We start from the raw sequence: 21,851 nt of genomic DNA, 5'->3' as shown, positions 1-21,851 counted from the left end.
AATGGGAAAAGATAGTTGCAAATGACATATCAGATAAAGGGCTAGTATCCACAATCTATAAGGAATTCACCAAACTCTACACCCGAAAAACAAATAATCCAGCAAAGAAATGGGCAGAAGGCAATTAACAGACACTTCTCCAAAGAGGATATCCAGATGGCTAACAGACAAATGAAATGATGCTAAACGTCACTCATCATCAGGGAAATACAAACCAAAACCACACTGAGATACCGGTGAGAGTGGCTAATATGAACAAGTCAAGAGACTACAGATGCTGGCGAGGGTGTGGAGAGAGGGGCACCGTCCTACACTGTTGGTGGGAATGTAAACTGGTGCAGCCGCTCTGGAAAACAGTGTGGCGGTTCCTCAAAAAATTAACAATAGAACTTCCCAGCAATAGCTGGGACCCAGCAATAGCACTGCTAGGAATTGATCCAAAGGACACAGGCATGCTGATTCATAGGAGCACATGTACTCTGATGTTCACAGCAGCACTTTCAACAATAGCCAAATCATGGAAAGAGCCTAAATGTCCATCAACTGACAAACAGATAAAGAAGATGTGGTTTATATATACAATGGAGTACTACTCGGCAATGAGAAACAATGAAATCTGGCCTTTTGCAGCAATGTGGATGGAACTGGAAGGTAAATAAGTCAGGCAGAGACAGTACCATTATGTCCTCACTCATATGTGGATCTTGAGAAACTTAACAGAAGACCAAGAGGAAGGAGAAGGGGGAAACAAAGTTATAGAGAGGAAGGGAGGCAAACCATGAGAGTCTTAAATACAGAGAACAAACTGAGGGTTGATGGGGGGTTGGGGAAGATGGGCATTGAGGAGGGCACTTGTTGGGATAGGCGCTGAGTGTTATAGGGAAACCAGTTTGACAATAAATTATATTTTAAAAAGTACATAGTATTTCAAAATGTAGCCACAGTTTACACACTCTGCTCTTTTATGCATTCACCCCAAACAATTAAGAAATAATTTCAAACTCAAAATTCTTTTTTGTAAGGCACCAGATACTAGAAGTCCCTTGCTGGACATCTTGTTTCTGTCCTACTGCAGAGACAGGAAAGCTACACGTCTGAATCCCCAGCCTCCACTACAGTTGAGAGGCCACAGAACAGGTTTGGTGAATACAACGCAGGGGAAACCTGCTGGGTGTGCCTTCCAGGAGCGCACTCACTGCTCTGGATTTCACAGACAAGGATACTTTTCCCGTACGCTCTCCTTTTCCTCTGGCCTAGAAAGTGGGGACGGTGTCAGGAAGTACCGCAGCCATCCTGATGCAGGACACAGGGACGTGGCAAAATACGTCTTGAAAACCTTCCCCAAACAATGTACCCACAAGCGTGGTCATTCTTGCATTGTTCCATCCACCTGCCAGGTTATGTGCTCATCTGTGCATAGGCCCTCCTCAATCCAACACGCCCCCGCTGTGTCCTACCCTCTACCAGACGTCACGGAAGACAAAGTAACTTCACGCTACAGCCCCCGGCCAACGAAGCGTTCAGCAGTCAGGGAGGCCCGAGAGCAGAGGAACCGCACACTGTCACGTACTTCCCAGCCCGCCTCTAACGGGACTGCTGTAGAGTTCAGAGGAGGAGTCGAGAGGGGCGTGTTGAAGACAGAAATTGTCAGAGAAAGCTGCCAGAAAAAAGTAAATGAGCAGATAAGGAGGAAGGACACGTCCGCCAGGAGGGACAAGTCTGAGCAAGAAGCCAGGGGTTAGAAAGCAAGCATGTGTACGGCACACGTGCTGTAAGGACTGGGGAGCTCCTCCTACCAGGTCTGCTCCTGCCAAATCCCCCCATAATTCCTCAAATGGGCCCGGTTCCTTGGCGAACTCTGGACCCACGGTGAGCTAAGCACTCCCACAGGTCCCCAAGCTCCTTCAGATGACCCATCTCCAAGCAGTCGCTGCATCTCAGAATCCCATCCAGGACCTGGCGCCCAGGCCCCCGTCCCCACAGACTAGGAGCCTCTGTCACTACGGCCTTCCCAGCTGCAGCGCGGGCCAGGCATCACTGAAAAGCTGAGAACAGGTGGCTCAATAAAATAGGACCAGACTATGACTCCATTTCTGGGCCCTTCTGCTCTAAGACGACGAATCTTACAGTTAACGAAGTAGGGTATGCTTCGTGAAAAATTCTAACACAAAAACCACTGAGCGCTTTTTAAAATGTGGATTTAGGAGAAACAAATTTAATTCAATACCGGATGAAAAGAATCAGGTTAAAGACTGCCCCCTCTGTCTGCCGTCTCCCTCCTTCCTCCTTCCTCCCCCCTACCCCCCCTGCACAGGCACACAAGGAACCTCCCTACTGGGCCTCACCATCAGCATTTTATGCAGGTCCTCCTCGAAGGCGTCGATGTTGCAGTCGGTCTTCTCCAGGTCGTCCAGAACCTCGTGCAGCATGAACTGATAGTACAGCTTCATCAGAAGGCCGCCCTTCAGCACCTCCTTGCACTCCCTCACCAGCTGTGGGGACACACAAGTCGTCACCTCACACGCCATGAGCGGCCATCTGTCAGTGCCACACAGCCCCCACGGAAACCCTCAGAAACTCTCAACGTCCTAAAATACTGTCCAATTCTTTATCAGCTCAGTTTATATAACTATCAGCAGTCTTGATTAAGAACAAAATAGTGAAAATAAAAGTATTTAGCATTACGGCATGAATACAGAGAGAATATCATACAGGCAAACACTGATTTGTGACAATACATTCCCCCGTAGATAAAGTTATATAGAAAATACATCCCACAGGGTAAGATCTATTTTTCTTCTGTTTTGCATTACAGAAGACAACAGATAGACGAGACAGATCTCCTAATGAAACTGCTTATTTTTACCCAACAACATAATAAAGATTCAAGTACACTTACACACCACAGAGCATGACAATCTTCGCGATAGTAACTACCGTGATTTGTGGCCTTTGCCGTGATCGTACCGTGGTTAGTACTCTGCATTGTGATTTGTGGCCTTTACCATCAGAAGCCTCTACTAATCACGAAAATCAAACTTAAGATCAATGTGATGAGATCAGACGGAGGTCAAGGGCAACAAAACCAAACAAACCACCGGCCGCCCAGGAGGCAGCGCTGGGAGTGAGATGGCTGGCCCTCCAGCCCTGTGGCACAGCATCTGGCGTCCGTCAGCACAGCAGTGCTTAAAGTGACGGGGATCCCATAAGTACGACAGACCTCGACAGCAGAGCACGGCTGCAGCCGTCTGAAATCTTATTCTTGAACCATATTTAAGGGTAAAAACTCACACTCCTTTCTTTTACTTGTATGCATAGGAATGAACAGGTCGATACACCAAAATAGGTACAGCGATCATCTCTGAGGGGCAGGGTCCCAGGATAATTTGCATTTTTGTCTGTATCATTTTCTGTACTTGTCAAATATTCCACAATAAATACAGACTGCCTTTATAACAAATTCCCCTTCAAAAGGTTCGCCACGCCAGCAAAGTCAAGTCCTGTCCTGGGCCTATCTGATGGCCGGTGCTTGATCCCAGGCGTCCCATGATCCCCCTTCCACCCGCAGGGGACAGACATGCTCAGCTGACAAAAACATACCTTTTCTTTTTCTGTCCAATCAGAACTGTCTGCCTCGTACAGCGGGCATCGGCATGGTTAACACCCTACGGTGCGACTACAAACACTCTCGGGCATTCACCGGGCTAGCCACAGCTGCTCCCAGCCACTCCCGTCTCCTCTGGGGTATCAAACGCCCTAAAAATCCCATCCCAAATTCATAAAAACCAAGAAAGCAGAAGCTGTCATTACTGTGTAAACCCCGTAACTGTCTAGGCAAGCACAGAGTCCCCACGCGTCCCGGCTGCACTCCAAAGACAATGACCTGGGTACAGGGAGAACAAGAAAAGAAGTGCACGGAACTGCAACTATTTCTCATGAGTGAGTGCTAAGCTCCCAGCCCTCAGAGGCTGACGCCAGGAGGCTCTGTGTGCCACCACCACACTTCTGCATCCTCCTGGAACAAGACCGCGACGGCGGAAAGGCTGAGCCGCACTCTTCTCCTTGAGGACCACGTGCAAGGGCAGCCTAACAGCACTAACATGCACTCATTTCTCACTCTTTGCAACAATTTACAAAAACTCACAAGCTAAAAGCTCTAAGCCTGTAGAACAGCATAATAATTGCTAAATATTTTTTAATCGGTCTTGGACACACACCTGCTTAATACTCAAGAGAGACGGCTCTCCAGCAGGTCTCTGCTCCAGACGGAGCTTCAGGCACTCGTGAATGACATTGAGGAGGACCCGACAGAGGACCAGGAAGGCAGGCTCGAAGGAGGGCAAGTCCATGGACCGGAGCTCATCCCGCGGCACGGCGCTGCATCTCTGCTCCGAGGAGCACGGCGTCCGGGACAGCTGCACGTAATCGGAACCCCATGTGGGGTCTGGAGACTCGGAAAACTAGAACCAAAATTCAGCAGAAGTTAAAAGAGCAAACAAAAGGAGGTGCTATGACTGTGGTTTTGACTACTATTCCCTATAATTTGCTGAAAAATCTACAAAAATCACAATTTTACAGGTAAGATCATCTTTAGAATAATTCAACATGTTTAACGTAGACCTAAGCAGTTCTAAAAGTAATAGAAAGTCATTACAAGAACTAACACCAACTTACAATATTTTTATTAAAAAAACATAGTGGAAAAACTATCAAGTTCATATTCATCACGAATTTTATCATACTTAAAATGACTAGAACACTTTATTTTTAAGGTTATATATAGTGTTACCCACAATGATCTCTGGACTGAGAAAACCAGAAATTATTAAAATTAGAGAAAGATTAAAACGCTAAGGAGCCGTTTATATAAACATAAAAACTAGCTAATTCAACCAATTCTTCTGTCCACTGCTCCCCTGAGCTATATGCCAAATGATGCGGATAGAGAAACTTCATAAAATTGACCTGGCTGGTTCCACTCTATGTTATTTGATATTCCTGGGAATCTCAGAGTCGCTCACTCTTTCTTATAGTTAACTCCATCAAATGCCTGATGCTTTCCGGTTTGGAGCTTTCCCACTGTTCTTAAACTTCCGCCAACATCACCCTGACCAATCACATCCAAAGACCTTCACTTCTCCTTTTATTGAGGAGACAGAGGCCAGCAAAATTTGAAAACCTCAATTTCTCTTAGAACATCTCCAATTGTTAACTATTCTGCCTCAAGGTCACTCATATCTGTGTTCCCTGTCCCTTACTGAACTCTTAACTGGTCTCGTCTGCTCACGTCCTTTCATGCTCAACACTGACTTCTGCATTTAAATTAATACACACTTTAGTTTTCCATAACAGGCCAGAGTATTTAAAATAGTACATCATTTTTAAAATGTGATTAACGTGCTTAGGGTTAACACATGCCTATTTAAAAGCTTTAAGCAATAAAAATGCTGGTCTTTCTCCAGTGTAGAGAGTGGTATCAGATCAAAGGCTTACTGAAAGCTCTAAGAAATTCAGCGAACTTTCTGTGATAAAATTCTAAAGAATTCTTTTGGCATTCTCTAGCGTCCCAGCCCGTTTACCCACGTGCTGCGGGCTCACTGGGAAAGGGAACAATCCCTGCTTGTTCACAGTGCAAGACAACACGACCTAGGAGACCCAACGGCCTGTCCCACACAGCTGCCGGGGAAACGTGTTCTCCCGCAGTGCATGGCGGGTCCATCGGTGGTTAAAAAACTACTGAGCACTGAAGAGGAAGTGGCGATTTTAACTAAGGAACCCAAGGTGAAGAATCAGAACAGCAGACACTGATTTCACGTAGGAAATGGAGAGAACCATAAAATACTCTACAGCAAGACCTCATTCACGTCCTCTAGAAGAAATTTAACATACCAAGACTTCTATAGCAAATTCAATAAAAACAGTGAGAACAGAATGAATGTGGTAAGAAATAATAACTGAGACAGTGACAACAAAATTATCACTGTAACAAAGAGCAAAAGAAAAAGAAACGGAAGTTTTGAGTGAAAAATAGAGACATGAAAGTTGGATCTCTTTCCGATCACAGGAGCGCAGAAAAAACAAGAGACGAAGAGGGCTGTTTGCACCACCGAGAGACCACTCACATGCGAAGCAAAAGGGAGAAGCCTCTTTAGACGAGGAGTTGCTCCAAGTACAATTCCTTTATCTTTGCTAAAAAAAAAAAAAAAAAAAAAAAAAAAAAAAAAAAGCCCCCGAGGAAGTATATATAGTAAGGTCTAATCAAATGAAAATTAAGTCAGAATAAAGATCCCAAGACAAAATACCCAAGGAGGTGAGAAACCATGAAATCAGCAGAACTTACAAAGGCAGATACAACTCCAGGATGACAATTTCAGGATGACAATTTGGCTAAAGTCTATAGTGTAAGTTCTAGAAAGGAGTATTTGCATTTAAAAAAAAAAGATATCATGAGGGTAAAAAACCTGGAAAGGGGCAATACAGTGCAAGATTAGCATTATTTGTTATTATTTCCTTCAGTTACTATTACTTCCAGTGAGAAATACAGGGTTAAATATGGGATAAAATCTGTGATCAATTCAGGCAAAACTGGGCTGACTCCATCAGACATCAACAAAAATGCAATGTAATCACAATCATATCTCAGCGGCGTTTTATGTGGGTAAATTCATTCAATAAAACTCATGTGGAAGACAGTAATGTACAAAAATAAAGGCAGCCCAGAAAATTTTTTTAATGTTTTTTACTTATTTTTGAAAGACTGAGACAGTGCGAGCAGGGGAGGTCAGAGAGAGAGGGAGACACAGAATCTGAAGGAGGCTCCAGGCTCTGAGCTAGCTGTCAGCACAAAGCCCGACACGGGGCTCGAACCCATGAACCGTGAGATCATGACCTGAGCCGAAGCTGGACGTTTAACCAAGTGAGCCCCCCAGGCGCCCCCAGAAATTTTTTTAAAGAATGAACAAGAAGAATTGCCCAAACAATGGCAAACCTTACTAACGAAACTACTTTATTTAAAATAGAAAAGTACTGTAAACAGATCAGCAGAGAAACATATCCAATTATCCATGATTTAATATATAAAGTAGGCAGCAGCTGAAGAAGTTGGAAAATAATGGATAATCCAATGTTCTAGAAGACTGAAAACTCACCTCCTGCCGGGCGTGGTGGCACGCGCCCTGTAGCCCCAGCTACTTGGGAGGCTGAGGCAGGGGGATGGCTTGAGCCCAGGAGTTCTGGGCTGTAGTGCGCTATGCCGATCGGTGTCCACGCTAAGTTCGGCATCAATATGGTGACCTCCGGGGAGCCGGGGACTACCAGGTTGCCTAAGGAGGGGTGAACCGGTCCAGGTCGGAAAACTTACCTCCTTACTTCTCTCTATAACTAGACCTCATGCTGTCACAATTAATCAATTTTTTAATTATGTGGCTACTTTAGAAATTCTTGCCTGATATGAGAAACCGAAGTATGTATTAGTTTAAGTATAAAAATATGTTTTGAACATACATATTTAGAAACACTCCAAATGTACCAATGCCTAAACAAAGAGCTATACATAGGTTAAACCATATAAAATTGTCATTTTAGGCAGCCGAAATGACCAAGTACTGGCTATTTAGTACAGGTCAACATAATAATAGGAATTCTGGAAAGACAGTGGTGGCAGCAGAATTTCGATTTCCCTTCATTCCCCCTAAGAAAAGACAGACCTAGGACAAGACACACGTCCAACAAAGCTCAGCAATGAGGTGTTTCCATGAGGTCCGAAGTAGACGAGATGCGGGGAAATGACCTGCCCCGGACCCTGCAGGGTCAGCGCTTGAGCAGGGGACCCAGGGGATTACCGGGGTGTCCGATGGGCCTAAGAAGGCAAACCCCACAATCCCCAGTGACCACTCGATAGAAAGCTCACTGCTTCTATTTGAGGACTTCAGTGGAACAGAAAGTGATTTGGGCACAGATTCATGAGTGAGGTCAAGGGGTTGCAATAGGTCAGAAGGAGCTGACACAGTTTAGCTCCCCAGACTCGTTGGGAGTTTGAAGGAAAAGACAAAAAACAACCACCAACCCTTCGGGCAGCCAGGTAATAAATAAATAAGTAAGTAATGCAGATGAACAAAGGTCTTACAAGTAGAAACAAAAATATCATACTGGCTCATCAGACTTTCTAACCTCGAGGCTGCATGCCAAGAAACAAAGCATAATATGTATCAAACTTCTTCAAGGAAAGAAAATATGTCAAAGATTTTTATAGCCAAGTAGACTTGCAAGAGTAAGTGCAGCAAACCGGAAAATTCAAGAACACCGAAAACGCTGTTCTCATGAACCCCTACTGAGGACTCTACTATGGAACAAAATGACTCAGCAGAGTGTTAACAAAATCAAAACATGAGTTTTAGGAGAAAAAAAAAACCTTTGTATCTAAATCTAAATCTCTATCTATTTCTCTATCAAAACACACGCACAGTCCCCTGGAGCTGGAAGGAAGGGTAACGTAAGGGGGAAAGTGTGGTCAGTAAGGGCTATAGTGTAGATACACCACAAGGATCACACTCTGGAGAAGGGGGGGGTGCGTATGCAATTTCTCAGCATTTCACCGGACGTAAAGGAAAATTACTTCAAATGAAAACCTGGGTTCAAAAAAAGGGGCAATTCCAATATCCTCATGGTTGAGAACCCACAAATAACAACCAAAAAATGCTGGGGTGGGGGGGCGCCTGGGTGGCTCAGTCTGGTAAGCATCCGACTTCAGCTCAGATCATGACTCCCAGTTCATGAGTTCAAATTCTGCGCCGGGCTCTGGGCTGACAGTGTGGAGCCTGCAGCCTGCTTCTGACTACGTCTCCCTCTCTCTGTCCCTCCCCTGCTCCTGCTCTGTCTCTTTCTATAATAAATAAACATTAAATTTTTTTTTAAATGTTGGGGTGAGAGAGTAAACGTATCATACAAAGATTTTAATATCAGTATAACCGGGGTGCCTGGGTGGCTCAGTGGGTTAAGCGCCGGCTTCAGCTCAGGTCATGATCTCATGTTTCGTGGGTTCGAGCCCCGCATCAGGCTCTGTGCTGACAGCTCAGAGCCTGGAGCCTGCTTCTGGTTCTGTGTCTCCTTCTCTCTCTGCCCCTCCCCCTCTCATGCTCTGTCGCTCTGTATCAAAAATAAATAAAATATTTTTTTAAAAAATGGAAGAATATAACAATCTTTTTAAAGCTTAACTACCTTTATCAGAGAAATTGGGTTTCCCTGAAAATACAGTATTCCATAGTCTTTTCTCTTAAAACAAGTATTTTTCAGAGCGCCTGGGTGGCTCAGGTCATGATCTGACGGTTTGTGGATTCAAGCCCCACATCAAGCTCTGTGCTGACAGCTCAGAGCCTGGAGCCTGTCTTCAGATTCCATGTCTCCCTCTCTCTCTGACCCTCCCCTGCTTGCACGGTCTCTTTCTCAAAAATAAATAAAAACATTAAAAATTTTTTTAAAAACCAAGTATTTTTCATAATTCTTGCAAAATTACATTTAAAAGAAATACCTAAAAATAAAAAATACACATAAAAGATCTCTGAGTGGAGAAATAAAATGTGGTACGTCCACACGACGGAGTACTATTCAGCCATGCGGAGGAATGCAGCACCAATACCACCACAACCTGGGTGACATGAAAGAAGCCAGTCATAAAAGATCACAGAGAGGATTCCATGTATGGGCAATGTTCAGAACAGGCAAACGTAACAAGACAGAATGCAGGTAAGTGGCTGCTCAGGGCTGCAGGTGGCTGGTGGGAAGCCTGGAGGCCTAGGACCTCCTGCAGGGATGCTGAAGATGGTCTCAGATTACACCGACCGTGCTGATAGTTACACAACCCTGAATATAGTAAAACAAACAAACAAACAAAAAAACAACCCTGAACACTTCAAAATGGTGAATTTCATCGTATGTGAATTCTGTCTCGATATAGCTGTTGTTTTAAATATATAACGAAAAAAAGAATACACTCTATGTCCAGTTGGTGGCATCGCCATGAGAGGAACTATTCAAGGATCTTTAAGACACAGTAATTTGATGGTATATCCCTAAAGGGCTGTCCCCTAAGGATGGGAATGTCTCAAAGAGACAGTCATACATTATATGTGTCCCGATAAGTAGTATTAATGGCATTAGTCAACTAATCAATCAAGAAATCCTGAATCAATCAACCCACTAGACCTTACAGTCACTTTACACAGAACACAGAAAAAAAGGAAACACATGAAAGGACAGTTGTAGGTATATTTACCAAAATTCAGACCGTAGGAGACTCCACAGGATAAAAGGCAAAAAAAAAAAGGAGGAACTTACCCTTAAGTAATATAATGAACTGTTACCTAGTGTGATCATTTGAAAACTGAGGATTTAAACTGTAAAATATTTAAGGAAAACCAAGGTAACTAGGACACAATCAAAATAGGAACATTAACTTGATCGTTGATGATCACAGGAGTTAATACTACATTTTAGGTGTGATAATGGGACTGAAGTACATTTCTAGAACAGGCCCTTCTCCTTTGGAGAAATGTACTGAACTATCTAAGGATAAAATATGGTGATCCCTGGGGTTTTCTTCAAAGTGACGGAGGAAGAGTGGAGGGGCCGCAAGTACTGGCCAGGAGCGGAGACGGCCGGGCTACAGAGTCAAAGAGCTTCACAGCATTATTCGGTGTAGTTTTACATGGACTTAATATTTTTCTTAACAAAATTTTTTTGAACAATGTAAAAAGAGGAAAGAAACACAATGTTTTAGAAGCTCAGACTACATATAAAACAAGGTGATCAAGACCAAAATAAAAATTTTTAATTTCTACCTAGTGAAAAACATCATAAACAAGTTAAAAGACACTTTGCAAAAAATATGTATAGCCACAATAAAAAAATGAATCATATCTATAAAATATAAATAACTCCAACTGGTCAAGATTATAAGAATAAAAAAAACGAATGAGTAAAAGAAAACTCAAAGAAGACAACTATGTGGCCTATAAACTTGACAACAGACTCAATGTCACTAAAAATGAGGTGAATTAAAGATTTAAAAGGAAATTAAAGTTTTTACTGATGACAGTTGCAAAACGGAGGGCAAATGGGATTTCTCCTACTCTGTCAGGTAAAGTAGGCATACGTAAAGGCATTTTGAGGGCCCAGCTGACAGTGTCTATCAAAGACTTAAATGTGCACCCAATGAGCTCATACTTCCACTTCAGTTCATCATTCTTACAAGATCAATGGAGTCCGTTCATAGAGGGGAAATGTACACAGTATTTTTGGCTACACTGTTAAAAACAAAAAAAATTAAGGGTTACATGGTTATAATCATCAGGAAAATGCCAATCAAAACCACAAGAAGATAGCACCGCACACTTACTGAATGGCTATGAGCAAAAGGATAAGAGGGAACAAGACTTGGCGAGGCAGTGGAGGAAACAGAACGCCTGGGCACTGTCGTGGGAACGTAAACTGACGCAGCCGCCATGGAGAACAGTACACGGATGCTCCTCAAAAAATTAAAAATAGACCTACCACCATAGGATCTACAAATTTCACTTCTGTGTATTTATCCAAAACAAGGAAAACACTAACACAGAGAAACCTGCCCCCAGCGTGCTCATGGCAGCACTGTATACAACAGCCAAGATTCAGAAACAACCTAAGTGTCCATCAGTGGGTGAACGGATAAAGTATGAGATTTTGTACATGTACAAAATGGAGTATTATTCAGCCAGAAAAAAAAGAAGGAAATCCTGCCATTTGTGACAACAGGGTGAACCCTAAAGATATTTTCCTAAGTGACGTGACACAGACGAAGACAAGCACCACAGGGTTTTCCTTATATGTGGAATCTAAGAACAAAGTAAAACAAAAGTATACTGGGAGATACAGAGAACAAATGGATGGGTGCCAGCGGAGGAGGGTGGGAAATGGTTAAATAGGCTACGGGACATTCACACGATGGAATACCGTGTGGTTGTTAAATGGAACTGAAGGGGAGCTACACAGACCCATATGGGGGCGAGGGGACAACCCCTCAGTCACAGAATAAATACAGCATTAGCATTAAAAAAAAAAAGGAGTGCAGTTGTTGTGCTAAGTACGGGGTGTTTATGGACGTGCTGAGTCACTATATTGTATATCTGGAACTCTGCTGACTAACTGGGACTTAAATAAAAACTTTTTAAAAATTACCTGCATTAGATAACAAAGATATATTTTATATAAGCACAAAAAATGCACAGGATGCAAGCCAAAGGATTACTACTCTAAGCAGGATAAGCAGCAACTTCATCTCTTTATACACACATTCAATACAGAAGTAAAACAAAAGAAGGCACACTGTTTTATAAAATGAAGGAGTAGATCCAAATACAAAATACAGCTGACCCTTGAACCTCAGAGTCTGAACTGCATCGGTTCACTTACAAGCAGAGTTTTTTGATAAATACAGTCCAGGGCTGTAAATGTATCCTCTCTTCCTTATGATTTTCTTAGTAACATTTTCTTTTCTCTTTACTGTAAGAATACAGTACATAATACATGTAACATACAAAATCCGTGTTAACTGTTCAGGTTATCAGTAAGGCTTCTGGTCAAAGGCAAGCTGTTAGCAGTTAAGTGCTGGGGAGTCGAAAGTGATGCACGTACTTTTGAGTGCACAAGGGGTCAGCACCCCTAGCCCCATGTTGTTCAAGGATCGACTGTAGTCTTTGTATTAGCCTTCAAAAGTGAGTTTCTAGGATTCTAAACCGGGGGCCGTATCACAAACTGAAATGCCCACAGGGCCAGGTTGGTGCTGTCAATGGGTGAGCGAGGGAAAGGTGACAATAAGGGCAAGAAACGATGGGCGCTGAGGTCAACTGGAACCCACCAGACGCTACCTTGTGGGAATCCAGGCCCGGTGTTGACGGACCTCCTTCCAGGACTTTAAGGGAAAAAAAATCCAGATATTCATGTAACATCTTGTAATTTTTAAAATGCTGGCCACTAAGTCAAAAATACTCAGAGCTCACGGCGGGACGAACTGTAACTTCAGGAGGCAGAGGGGTGCCGCGGTTGGGCGCACAGCTTTGCAGCGGCTCTGGGCTCATATCCTCACTCTGCCATGCTGGGTGAAGGCCAAGTTAGGCAGCCCGGCTCCCTCCACACCAAGTGCTCAGTTAATGCCAGCTGCTAGCCTGGCTGCTGGGGCTGTGCGGTCATCACGGGGTCCGTTCTCCGCTGCGAGCTGATGAGTTCTCTCCTTGGCTCTTTTTCATCTCACATCAGGTTTGATTCAGCTGGCTCACTGCAGTCCAAACTCCTGTAGAACAACTTCCTATCTTCCCTCAAGTAAGTACGCTTTTCAGAAAACAGGAGACTTACAGGCAAATGAGCCAGTATGTGTTTCTCGGCTTGCCACTTACTCAATTAAAAAGTTCATCATTTAAAAAAAATTAAAAATAAAAAAAGAACAAAGGGGCGCCTGGGTGGCTCAGTCGGTTGAGCATCCGACTTCGGCTCAGGTCATGATCTCACGGTCCGTGGGTTCAAGCCCCGCATCTGGGCTGTTAGCAGAGCCTGGAGCCTGCTTCGGAGCCTGTCTCTCACTCTCTCTCTGCCCCTCCCCCTGCTCATGCTCTGTCCCTCTCTCAAAAATAAATAAACATTAAAAAAAATTTTTTTAATAAGTTCATGTAACTTTACTAATGAACTCAGACAGGTGATGACCGAAGCAAATAAAACGTTAACTGTCGTAACTGGATGAAGGACCACCGATCTGGAAGGCAGGGGTAGGGGAATCCCACAGCCGACTCAGTGTTGCCCTGGGCTTACTCCCGAGCGCACTGGTGCTGGTCCCACTCCTTACGAAGCACGCTGGAGGTTAAGGACGTCAGGGTTCATGTCCTACCCCAAGAGATTCTGATCAGCCCTACATCCAAAAAGGGCATGAGTACGTGTATTTCCAAAGGCTCCCTACATGGTGATGTGCAGCCACGGGGGGACACCATCAGCCTAGTTTGAAGTCCGGTATCCAAGAGTCCTGGAGTTGAAGCCCTCCAACCATCTATAGCCCCTGTGATTTGGAGCAAGTTATCTACTCTCCTTATTCGTGAAGTATGGAATTAACACCACCTCTTCATGTGGTGGTTGTGCCCGACACAAGATAGGACTTGAAAAAGAGGAGCTGCTGCCGTTACATACCCTAGCTTCTACATACTTTGTCCACTCTGAATACAGAAGGCAACCTCTTGAGCGTTTCTTGTGCTTATAGGAAAAAATTAGCGTAATTATTCTTGGAACATAAAACAAACAATATCGTTTTAACCATTAAACTTATAATAATTACGTCATCATTTCTAACTCAAAAGAGAGTTAATTTATAAAAAAACCAAAACTCTTCCTTAGGATCTGAGGTGATATGCATGGTAACATGCAATGAGTCAGGCAATGAAGATTTTATATACACTAAAGTAAAAATTTTCATTTTACCTTTTTCTTCTGAAAATGTATACATTTCATAAAATCGGACAAAAAGGAAGGAGCACAGAAGAACTGTATCTCAATCAATGGCTCAAATATTTTACGGGTATCTGACATTTTAAAAAATGCACAGAACTCACAGATACATACCACATAAAAAGTAAACTTTATGGTGCGTGAACTTTAAAAAGCCAACCAGGACACTGGGAAACCCCAGGGCGGAACGCAGACTGAGATTAAGAGAACCTAGCCGCATTGCGAGTGGATGACAAAAGCCCCCCTGAAGAAGCCGAAGGGACAGCTCCCAACCTAACTAACCGGAAGGCATGCCGCGCCGCTCCAGCGCTGAGGACAAAACACGCCGGACCCGCGTGCTGAACTCCAGCCGGCAAACGCAGTCCTCATGGGGTCCCGGTGAGCAATTCTGAGAGCACCTGACACGTGTGCTCTGGGTGCACAAATACGTAAATGAACTGTGGCCATGGGAGCCGGGAGGGGAGGGAGGCTAATGAAACTTGTGATGCTAGATTAGATCACAGACGTAGGCAGGAACTCATGTTTATTTTTAACAGATAGACAGGTAGGTCGGTAAGTGGGTAGATCGATCGATCAATCTATCAATCGATAGAGAAGTACCTGTAGATCTCTGCACACACACGGGCTGAAAGACTTACCCATACTTTCTGACTCTATCACTTGGTGGGCTTGGAACAATGACATCCCAACAGTAAAGTCCAGGGCCCAGATCTTCATTCCAAAACACCATACTCGAATCAAAGGAACCAGAGCTCCTCGGGGAAACGGCCACAGGAAAAACAAAGGAGGATGCCTCACAGTAAGAAACTGCTCAAAACGCAAAACCATCCAAAAAGAGATGCAGGCATGTCAAAAGGACACAGACGCCAACTGAAAGAGCTCCAATGGCTAAAGCAGGAACTATGTGAGCAACGAAATAAAGAATAATATTATTAGATTATAACCCAAAGAAAAAAATACATATCTATGACTCCACACAGAGATACAGATAAATGGGAGACAAGAGGTAAATCTCTTCCACAGAAGAACTCCAAATATACATGTAGATATTCCCTACTCCTGAAGATGGAGATTCCTCCAGGAATTCCCCTTAAATGTAGATTCCATTTAGTGATTCACTTCAAGGACTAAGGGTGGAAACGGAAAACTGCTAACGTGTGGACGAACCTGGCAGACACCTTCGCCGAGTGACCCAGGCTAGCATGACCCATGACATTATGAGGCCGTGAGGGTGGCATTCATGCCCAAGCCCAAGAACCCAGTCTGATCTTGAGAAAACATCAGACAAATCCAAATTCTGGGACATTCTACAAGCCACCCCGATCACGTGAAACAAGGGAAGACTGAGAAACTACCGCAGATCACAGGAGACTAAAAAGACACAACTAAATGCAACATGGCGTCCACGACTGGATCCTGGAACAGAAAGGGGACATTAGTAGAAAAACAGAAACCCAAATAATGTCTGCAGGTAGTTACCAGTATGTCATACCAATGTGAGTGTATTAATCTTGACAAATATAGCAGTTAAGTGAGATGTCAGGATCAGAGGAAGCTGGATAAAGAACACAAATGAAAACCCTGTACTATCTCTGCAAGTTTTCCATAAATCTTGAATCAATGGAAGATTATAAGTTTTTAAAGATTTTGAAATATAATACAATTTTAGAGGAAAACTGCTTTATAAACCATGTTTATAAGCCAAAGGGAATTAAATATAAGGTCACATTATTCATAAGCATTAATTATAAGTAACTTGATCATGAAGAATAAAAATATAAAGACATAGACAAGAAAAATCAAATCTCATGAGTATATTTCCTCCTTTCTACAGAATCCGACTATACTCATTACATTAGCACCTAAGCCATAAATGCAATGCAACATGGAAGACCGCCGGCCAAGATGTTTCTAACAATTAATAATGAAAATAAAATCGTCTTTACACCTGAAGGCTATACACTGCTTAAAATGTGCCTTTAAAAGGTCTGAGTATTTGGCAGAGATTAAAAGGTTAAACACATTTTGAAAATAAAAATATAGAATAGTCTAGCCCATACTGACTTGCAGTTAGCTGCAAGAGAAAAAAAATTAACAAAATGTCTAAAAAGTTTATATTTGGCTCCTACTGCATGTTACCATGTGCACAAGTACCTTTGTAAGCCTCACAACAACCCTGTGAAGTAGGTAGGAAAGTAGTCTTCTAGCCATTTTACAGGCGCAAAGGCTTAGGGTCGGAAAGATTAAGTCATTTACAAAGTCATGTGGTGAGACAGACCCACACCAAGGAATGGGATCCAGTGACTAGATTTCAAACGTGCGGCTCTTTCTCCAAAATACTTAGAGTCTAAAACAAACTGAGAAGGAAGGTCTGTATATACATTCACAGGCAGACATATACGCCTCCCCTTGTAGAAACTACAGTCCTCAAATGGAAATAAAGACAAGTCTTCCCTCCCCACGGAGTTAAGTATAATTTGGGGGCCTCATCTCTTGCTAGTTTGGACTGATCTCCAACACAGAAGAATTTCGACTGCAGCTCTCGGTCACTCTTTCGGTATTTGACAAACATAGTTTATGAAACAAAACCGGAAACAACAGGGGCTTCTGTACTCCCTTTTTGTTTTGCAAAGCAAATGCTACATGAAAAATTCTAATGAACGGTCTTTAACTCACACACGTGCTCTGTATCTGCAGGCCTCCTCTTTCCTCTGACAAGGATAACCTTTTCATTAAATGTCAACCGGGCCAACCAAAGGAGCAGAGCCGTGACGGGACCCGCCTGCCTCCAGCCTGAGCTCTCACTCACAATGCGGCACACTCATCACTCACTCCCAGCCTTTTCCCTGTTCCAGCACATCTAAGGGGTATAAAGCTCTACTGCTGGTATAGACGGTGCACTGCCACAGAGGGTCCCCAAGGGAAAGGAAGACAGTTGGGGGAGGGAGTTTAAAGCAGTCGTACAAAGCCCCCAGACGTCTCCCAAGGTCCTTACCATGAGCCCCTCTCCCCTGTGAGACCCACTGAATTACAGATGAGGCAACACCACCCGAGCTGTTCCGCTCATATTACTTCAAAAATACCGCTTCACGGTAACACGTAATCATGGACCCTGTCTTGCCCACACGTGTCCTCACTGGGACTGAACCCCCCGAGCCAAAAACTGAGACCAATGTCAGCCGTTCACCATCTGAAGTACCTGGCAAATCCTTATTCCGTATCTAGTTTGGTTCTACTGATTTTGAAATCAGTATAATGAAATCATACAAAACAGTTATTTATGAACTCAAAGGGAAAAAAAGTCATTTGCTCTAATAAAAAGACGCACATAAAAATCAGAGTTAACATACTGTTAAAGAAGAAAATATCATATAAAAATCCACTTTCAAGACATCTAATTAAAATAATACTCAAAGAAAACTAACTTCTTATAGCTACAAGGTACTGATTCCTTTCGCAAACATCTTGCTATCTTATATGAACGTCTCCCCCCTTCTCCTAGAGGTTCACGATCTAGTTCACGAAAAAGAAAAATCTTACAAACTAAGGCTCTTGTCCACTGTTTCCCATATGAAAAAAAACCAAAATGCTGTTTTATTACCTCTCACTCCAAAGCATGCCAGACTATATAAAGTGAAGTTTAAAAAATAAAAATAGAGGCACCTAGGCGGCTCAGTCAGTTAAGCGTCTGACTCTGGCTCAGGTCATGATCTAACGGTTTGTGGGTTTGAGCCCCACGTCGGACTCTGTGCTGACAGCTCAGGGCCTGGCGCCTGCTTTGGATCCTGTGTGTGTGTGTCTCTCTCTCCCCGCCCTTCCCTTGCTCATGCTCTCTCTCTCGCGCGCACGCTCTCTCTTCTCTCTCTCAAAAGAGAAAAAATAAAAATATTTAAAAAAACATTAAAAACATTTTTGAATAAAAATGAAAGGTGCATACATAGGTAAGGATATACAGACCTACTAAAATTTAGAATTGCAACCCCATACAGGTGTAAAGGATCTCAAAGAACTGGGGGCTTTTGCTTTTAGCCACATGAACATGCAGACTCAACACTGAGAAAAATTGTTCGTTTACTCTAAAAATCAGTCTCCAACAGTGCGCCACTTTCTAGTTTTACCCTTAACAGTGAGGGATGTCTGAGACCTCCAGCTATCAAAATGAAATCTGTACTGTTTTTCAACTGTTTTTTCTAGGAGGCATACTTCTTTAAAACCTTCACATATCAAAATGTAGATCTGATAACAAAGCCTTCCCTCAAACCTCCTTCATCTGGGCTAATCACTAACTTTGCCAAATACGTAAGTAAACTCGTTTCCTTTGATCATTCTTGCGTCTCTCCACAACTTACACTTCTTTAAAATACAGTGGCCCAAAGTGGACACGCTACTCAAAAGGGAGTTAGCTATTTGTGACGAATACTGAAAGAACTGTGTCCATGACCTTGGATGCCATATTCATTTAAAAATATTTTAGCATCATGTTGACTTTCTTACTGACTCACAGTCAGCTTGTGGTCACCCAGGATTGTGGCTTTCTTCCCTCTTTATTTATACCTAGACTGTCCTTCTCCATCCTGTATTTATATGGCTGGATTTCTTCCCCCTCCACACACCACCTTATACTTAATTCACTGAATTTCATACAGTTTTCATAGATCCACTTCCCCATTTGTCTCAGTACTTTAGAGAAATGTTTAAATCTGCAAGTTACAGTAACTACACTTAAAAATATCAAGACTATGAAAGGAGCAACAATCAACACAACAACTTGTAATAATGGCGCTAAGGACAAGGCCATCCTAATGCCTACCAGAAACCTACCTCCACCGGACGGTCACTCTTTACCAGTGCTATGCGTGCCCTTTGCAAGGAACCGTCCATCAGCTTGTGCAGTCTTAAAATTAGCTTTCTTAACCCCATCTGCTTCAGTGCTTTGTCTACAAATGGTCTATAAATAGAAGTCAGACAATGTCTGCTCAAGCCAGTCTCGGGGCCGCAGTCCGGGGCTCCCCAGCCGACAGGATCCTCCTCGGACGCGAGCCGCTCAAGCCTCCTGGACACGCGGTCCTGCGAGCGGATGCCGACCCCGCGGTCCGGGGGCAGGGAGGCGGCCGGAGCCCGGGGACCGGAGGCCTGCTCCCCCTCGCTCTCGTCCGCGCTGCTCTCCAGCTCCTTCAGCTCCCCTTCCGTGTCGTCGCCCTCATCTTCCGGCTCGTGGCCCCTGGACGATCGAGGAGAAGGGATTTCAAACACTGGCCAGCCAATGTCTGATAAATTCTTGATGCCCAACACAGTGCCCATAATCCGTAACTTCTGATTTAGGTCTTTCGTGATGTTCAGCCACAAACAGAGCGCCTGCACCCTGTCTTGGAAGTCCTTTGCAGCGTACTTTTCGTAGTCCTTCTGCAGCGCCTGCAACGACGGATAGAGTGCTTCTATGTACTCCAGCAGCTCCATTATCCGCTTCACCTGCTCGAAGGACACCCTCTGGCGCTGGAGGTGCTCGTGGTACGTCGAGTGGCCCGCAGCCTCTGTTCCGTGAGGGGCTCTGCCCTGCCCGTCCACTGAAGTACCATTAAAACTGGCTCCATTGCGCACAAAGGCAAAGCTCCCGTAATTCACCTTGAAAGTAAGGATTTCATTGATGATGTCGGGGATGGCTTGGCGGGCTGTGTATAAAAAGAGGTCCTGGTCGTTAATGGTCCGTCCCGCGTGCCAGGCCTGCAGCTCCAACCAGATCAGCTCATTGGATCGGTTAAACCAGAAAGCGGACGTGTTCTCCTGTCCTCGCTGCTCCCTGTCCTTCTTCTTGGAGACTGAGGTAAGTTTTAGCAGAAGTCGTAGAGTCTCAAAGAACTTTAAGCGATCAGCTGGGCAGTCGGTCCTGGAAGTCTGGCGGGCAGTTCTGGCTATGGGCATGGGCACGGAGACCGGAAGCTTAGCATTGCTGCAGCCAAGGCTGAGGTAAGGCTTATTAAGATCCACATCTGGAATTGATTTTTTGGGCAAAGACCCACCCACGGAGTCCAACACGAACGAGCACTGCACGTTTTTCTTATGGTCACGCTCTGTTGTCCTCAGTGCGGCTCGAATCTTTTTCTCATGCTTGTAGCTGTATTCCTCCGCGTTCTCCACAGTTTTCCCAGTGTCTCTGTGTGGAGGCTGGTTGGGTGCATTCATCTTTTCTATTAAAAACAAACAGAACATTATGTTACTCCAAAAGCTGCTCTCAGTGTTTGCAGTAAAACCGATATTCACATGTACTTCTGTTTCAGGCTGTTACTGGAGGAAAAAATAGCCATTTGCTGAAAATTAAAAGTTTAAAAATATACACACTTCTAAACTTCTGAAAAGATTTTATCCATTTTTCCCGTTTTATTATACTTACCGTCTTCTCTCATAGTCTCCACTACTGACCTAACACTAGCTGCTCACCTCCATGCTCAAAGTGCAGCTGCCCAGGGAGAGGTCACCACAAGGTAGGCCTTCCCCTTACAGGAGAAACAGCACAACAGATTCGACAGAAACATGGTTTAGAAAACACCCAGGGGCACCTGAGTGGCACACTCAGTTAAGCCTCTGACTCTTGATCTCAGCACAGGACATGATCTCACAGTTCATGGGTTTGAGCCCCACATGGGGCTCTGTGCTGATGGTGTGGAGCCTGCATGGGATTCTCTCTCTCTGTCCTTCCTCTGCTCGTGTGTGCATTCCCTCTCTCTCTCAAAATACATAAACTTTAAAAAATTTAAAAAATAAGAAAAAACACATCCAATTCTCGCCTTTGCCGTGAACTCAATGTATTAATCAGAGCAAATCACAGAAGTTTTCTGGGTCACTTTTCTCATCTGTAAAACGAAGTAGCTTGAACAAAGAATCTCTAGGCACTTTCACGTTATTTTCATAAAAAAATGAAAGACAGACAATAGGCAAAAATGCTCTTCTACTCCTTGGTTTCTTTCTACAAATAAACAGTTACATTTTAAATTTAGCATGAGCAAAACTGAAAACATAGACTAATTCAGTATCACTTACCTGTACTGGCGTATAAAATAATCCTAAATTAATGCAAAGAAAGGAGACATCACACTTCTTTGTCAAACAATTGTAGAAAGTTCTAGTCCTTTAACTCCCAACCTCTGAAGTTAACACAAACTCCGAAGCTTTGAATCGTCCAGTTCGGCATTTCTGCACTGAAATTCCTTCACTCTGTCACTCTGCAGACACAACACTCTCTAGGTTCTTTCCTACCTCCCAGGTCACTCCTTTTCAAATTCCCTCCTTGGAACCTGGATCAGAAGATGCTACTGTTTCTCAGAGTCCCGCCTCCCCTC

General features: G+C 43.7%; 1 protein-coding gene across 1 annotated transcript in view; it reads right to left on the bottom strand.

Annotated features, from left to right (window-relative positions):
• MAP3K4 (mitogen-activated protein kinase kinase kinase 4) overlaps nucleotides 1-21,851 on the bottom strand; it is a 77,563-nt gene that overhangs the window by 44,673 nt on the left and 11,039 nt on the right. Inside the window, exons 2-4 of the mRNA XM_029943266.1 lie at nucleotides 19,339-20,702; nucleotides 4,218-4,460; nucleotides 2,346-2,492 (exon numbers count right to left, since the gene is read on the bottom strand). Of these exons, the coding sequence (XP_029799126.1) occupies nucleotides 2,346-2,492; nucleotides 4,218-4,460; nucleotides 19,339-20,702 (1,754 nt within the window). The remainder of the gene's footprint in view (nucleotides 1-2,345; nucleotides 2,493-4,217; nucleotides 4,461-19,338; nucleotides 20,703-21,851) is intronic.

This window comes from Suricata suricatta, chromosome 7, assembly GCF_006229205.1.
Source record: "Suricata suricatta isolate VVHF042 chromosome 7, meerkat_22Aug2017_6uvM2_HiC, whole genome shotgun sequence".
NCBI classification, from domain to species: Eukaryota; Metazoa; Chordata; class Mammalia; order Carnivora; family Herpestidae; genus Suricata; species Suricata suricatta.
Note: the sequence above shows the minus strand (reverse complement) of the source record. Positions and strands in the feature narration are given on the sequence as shown.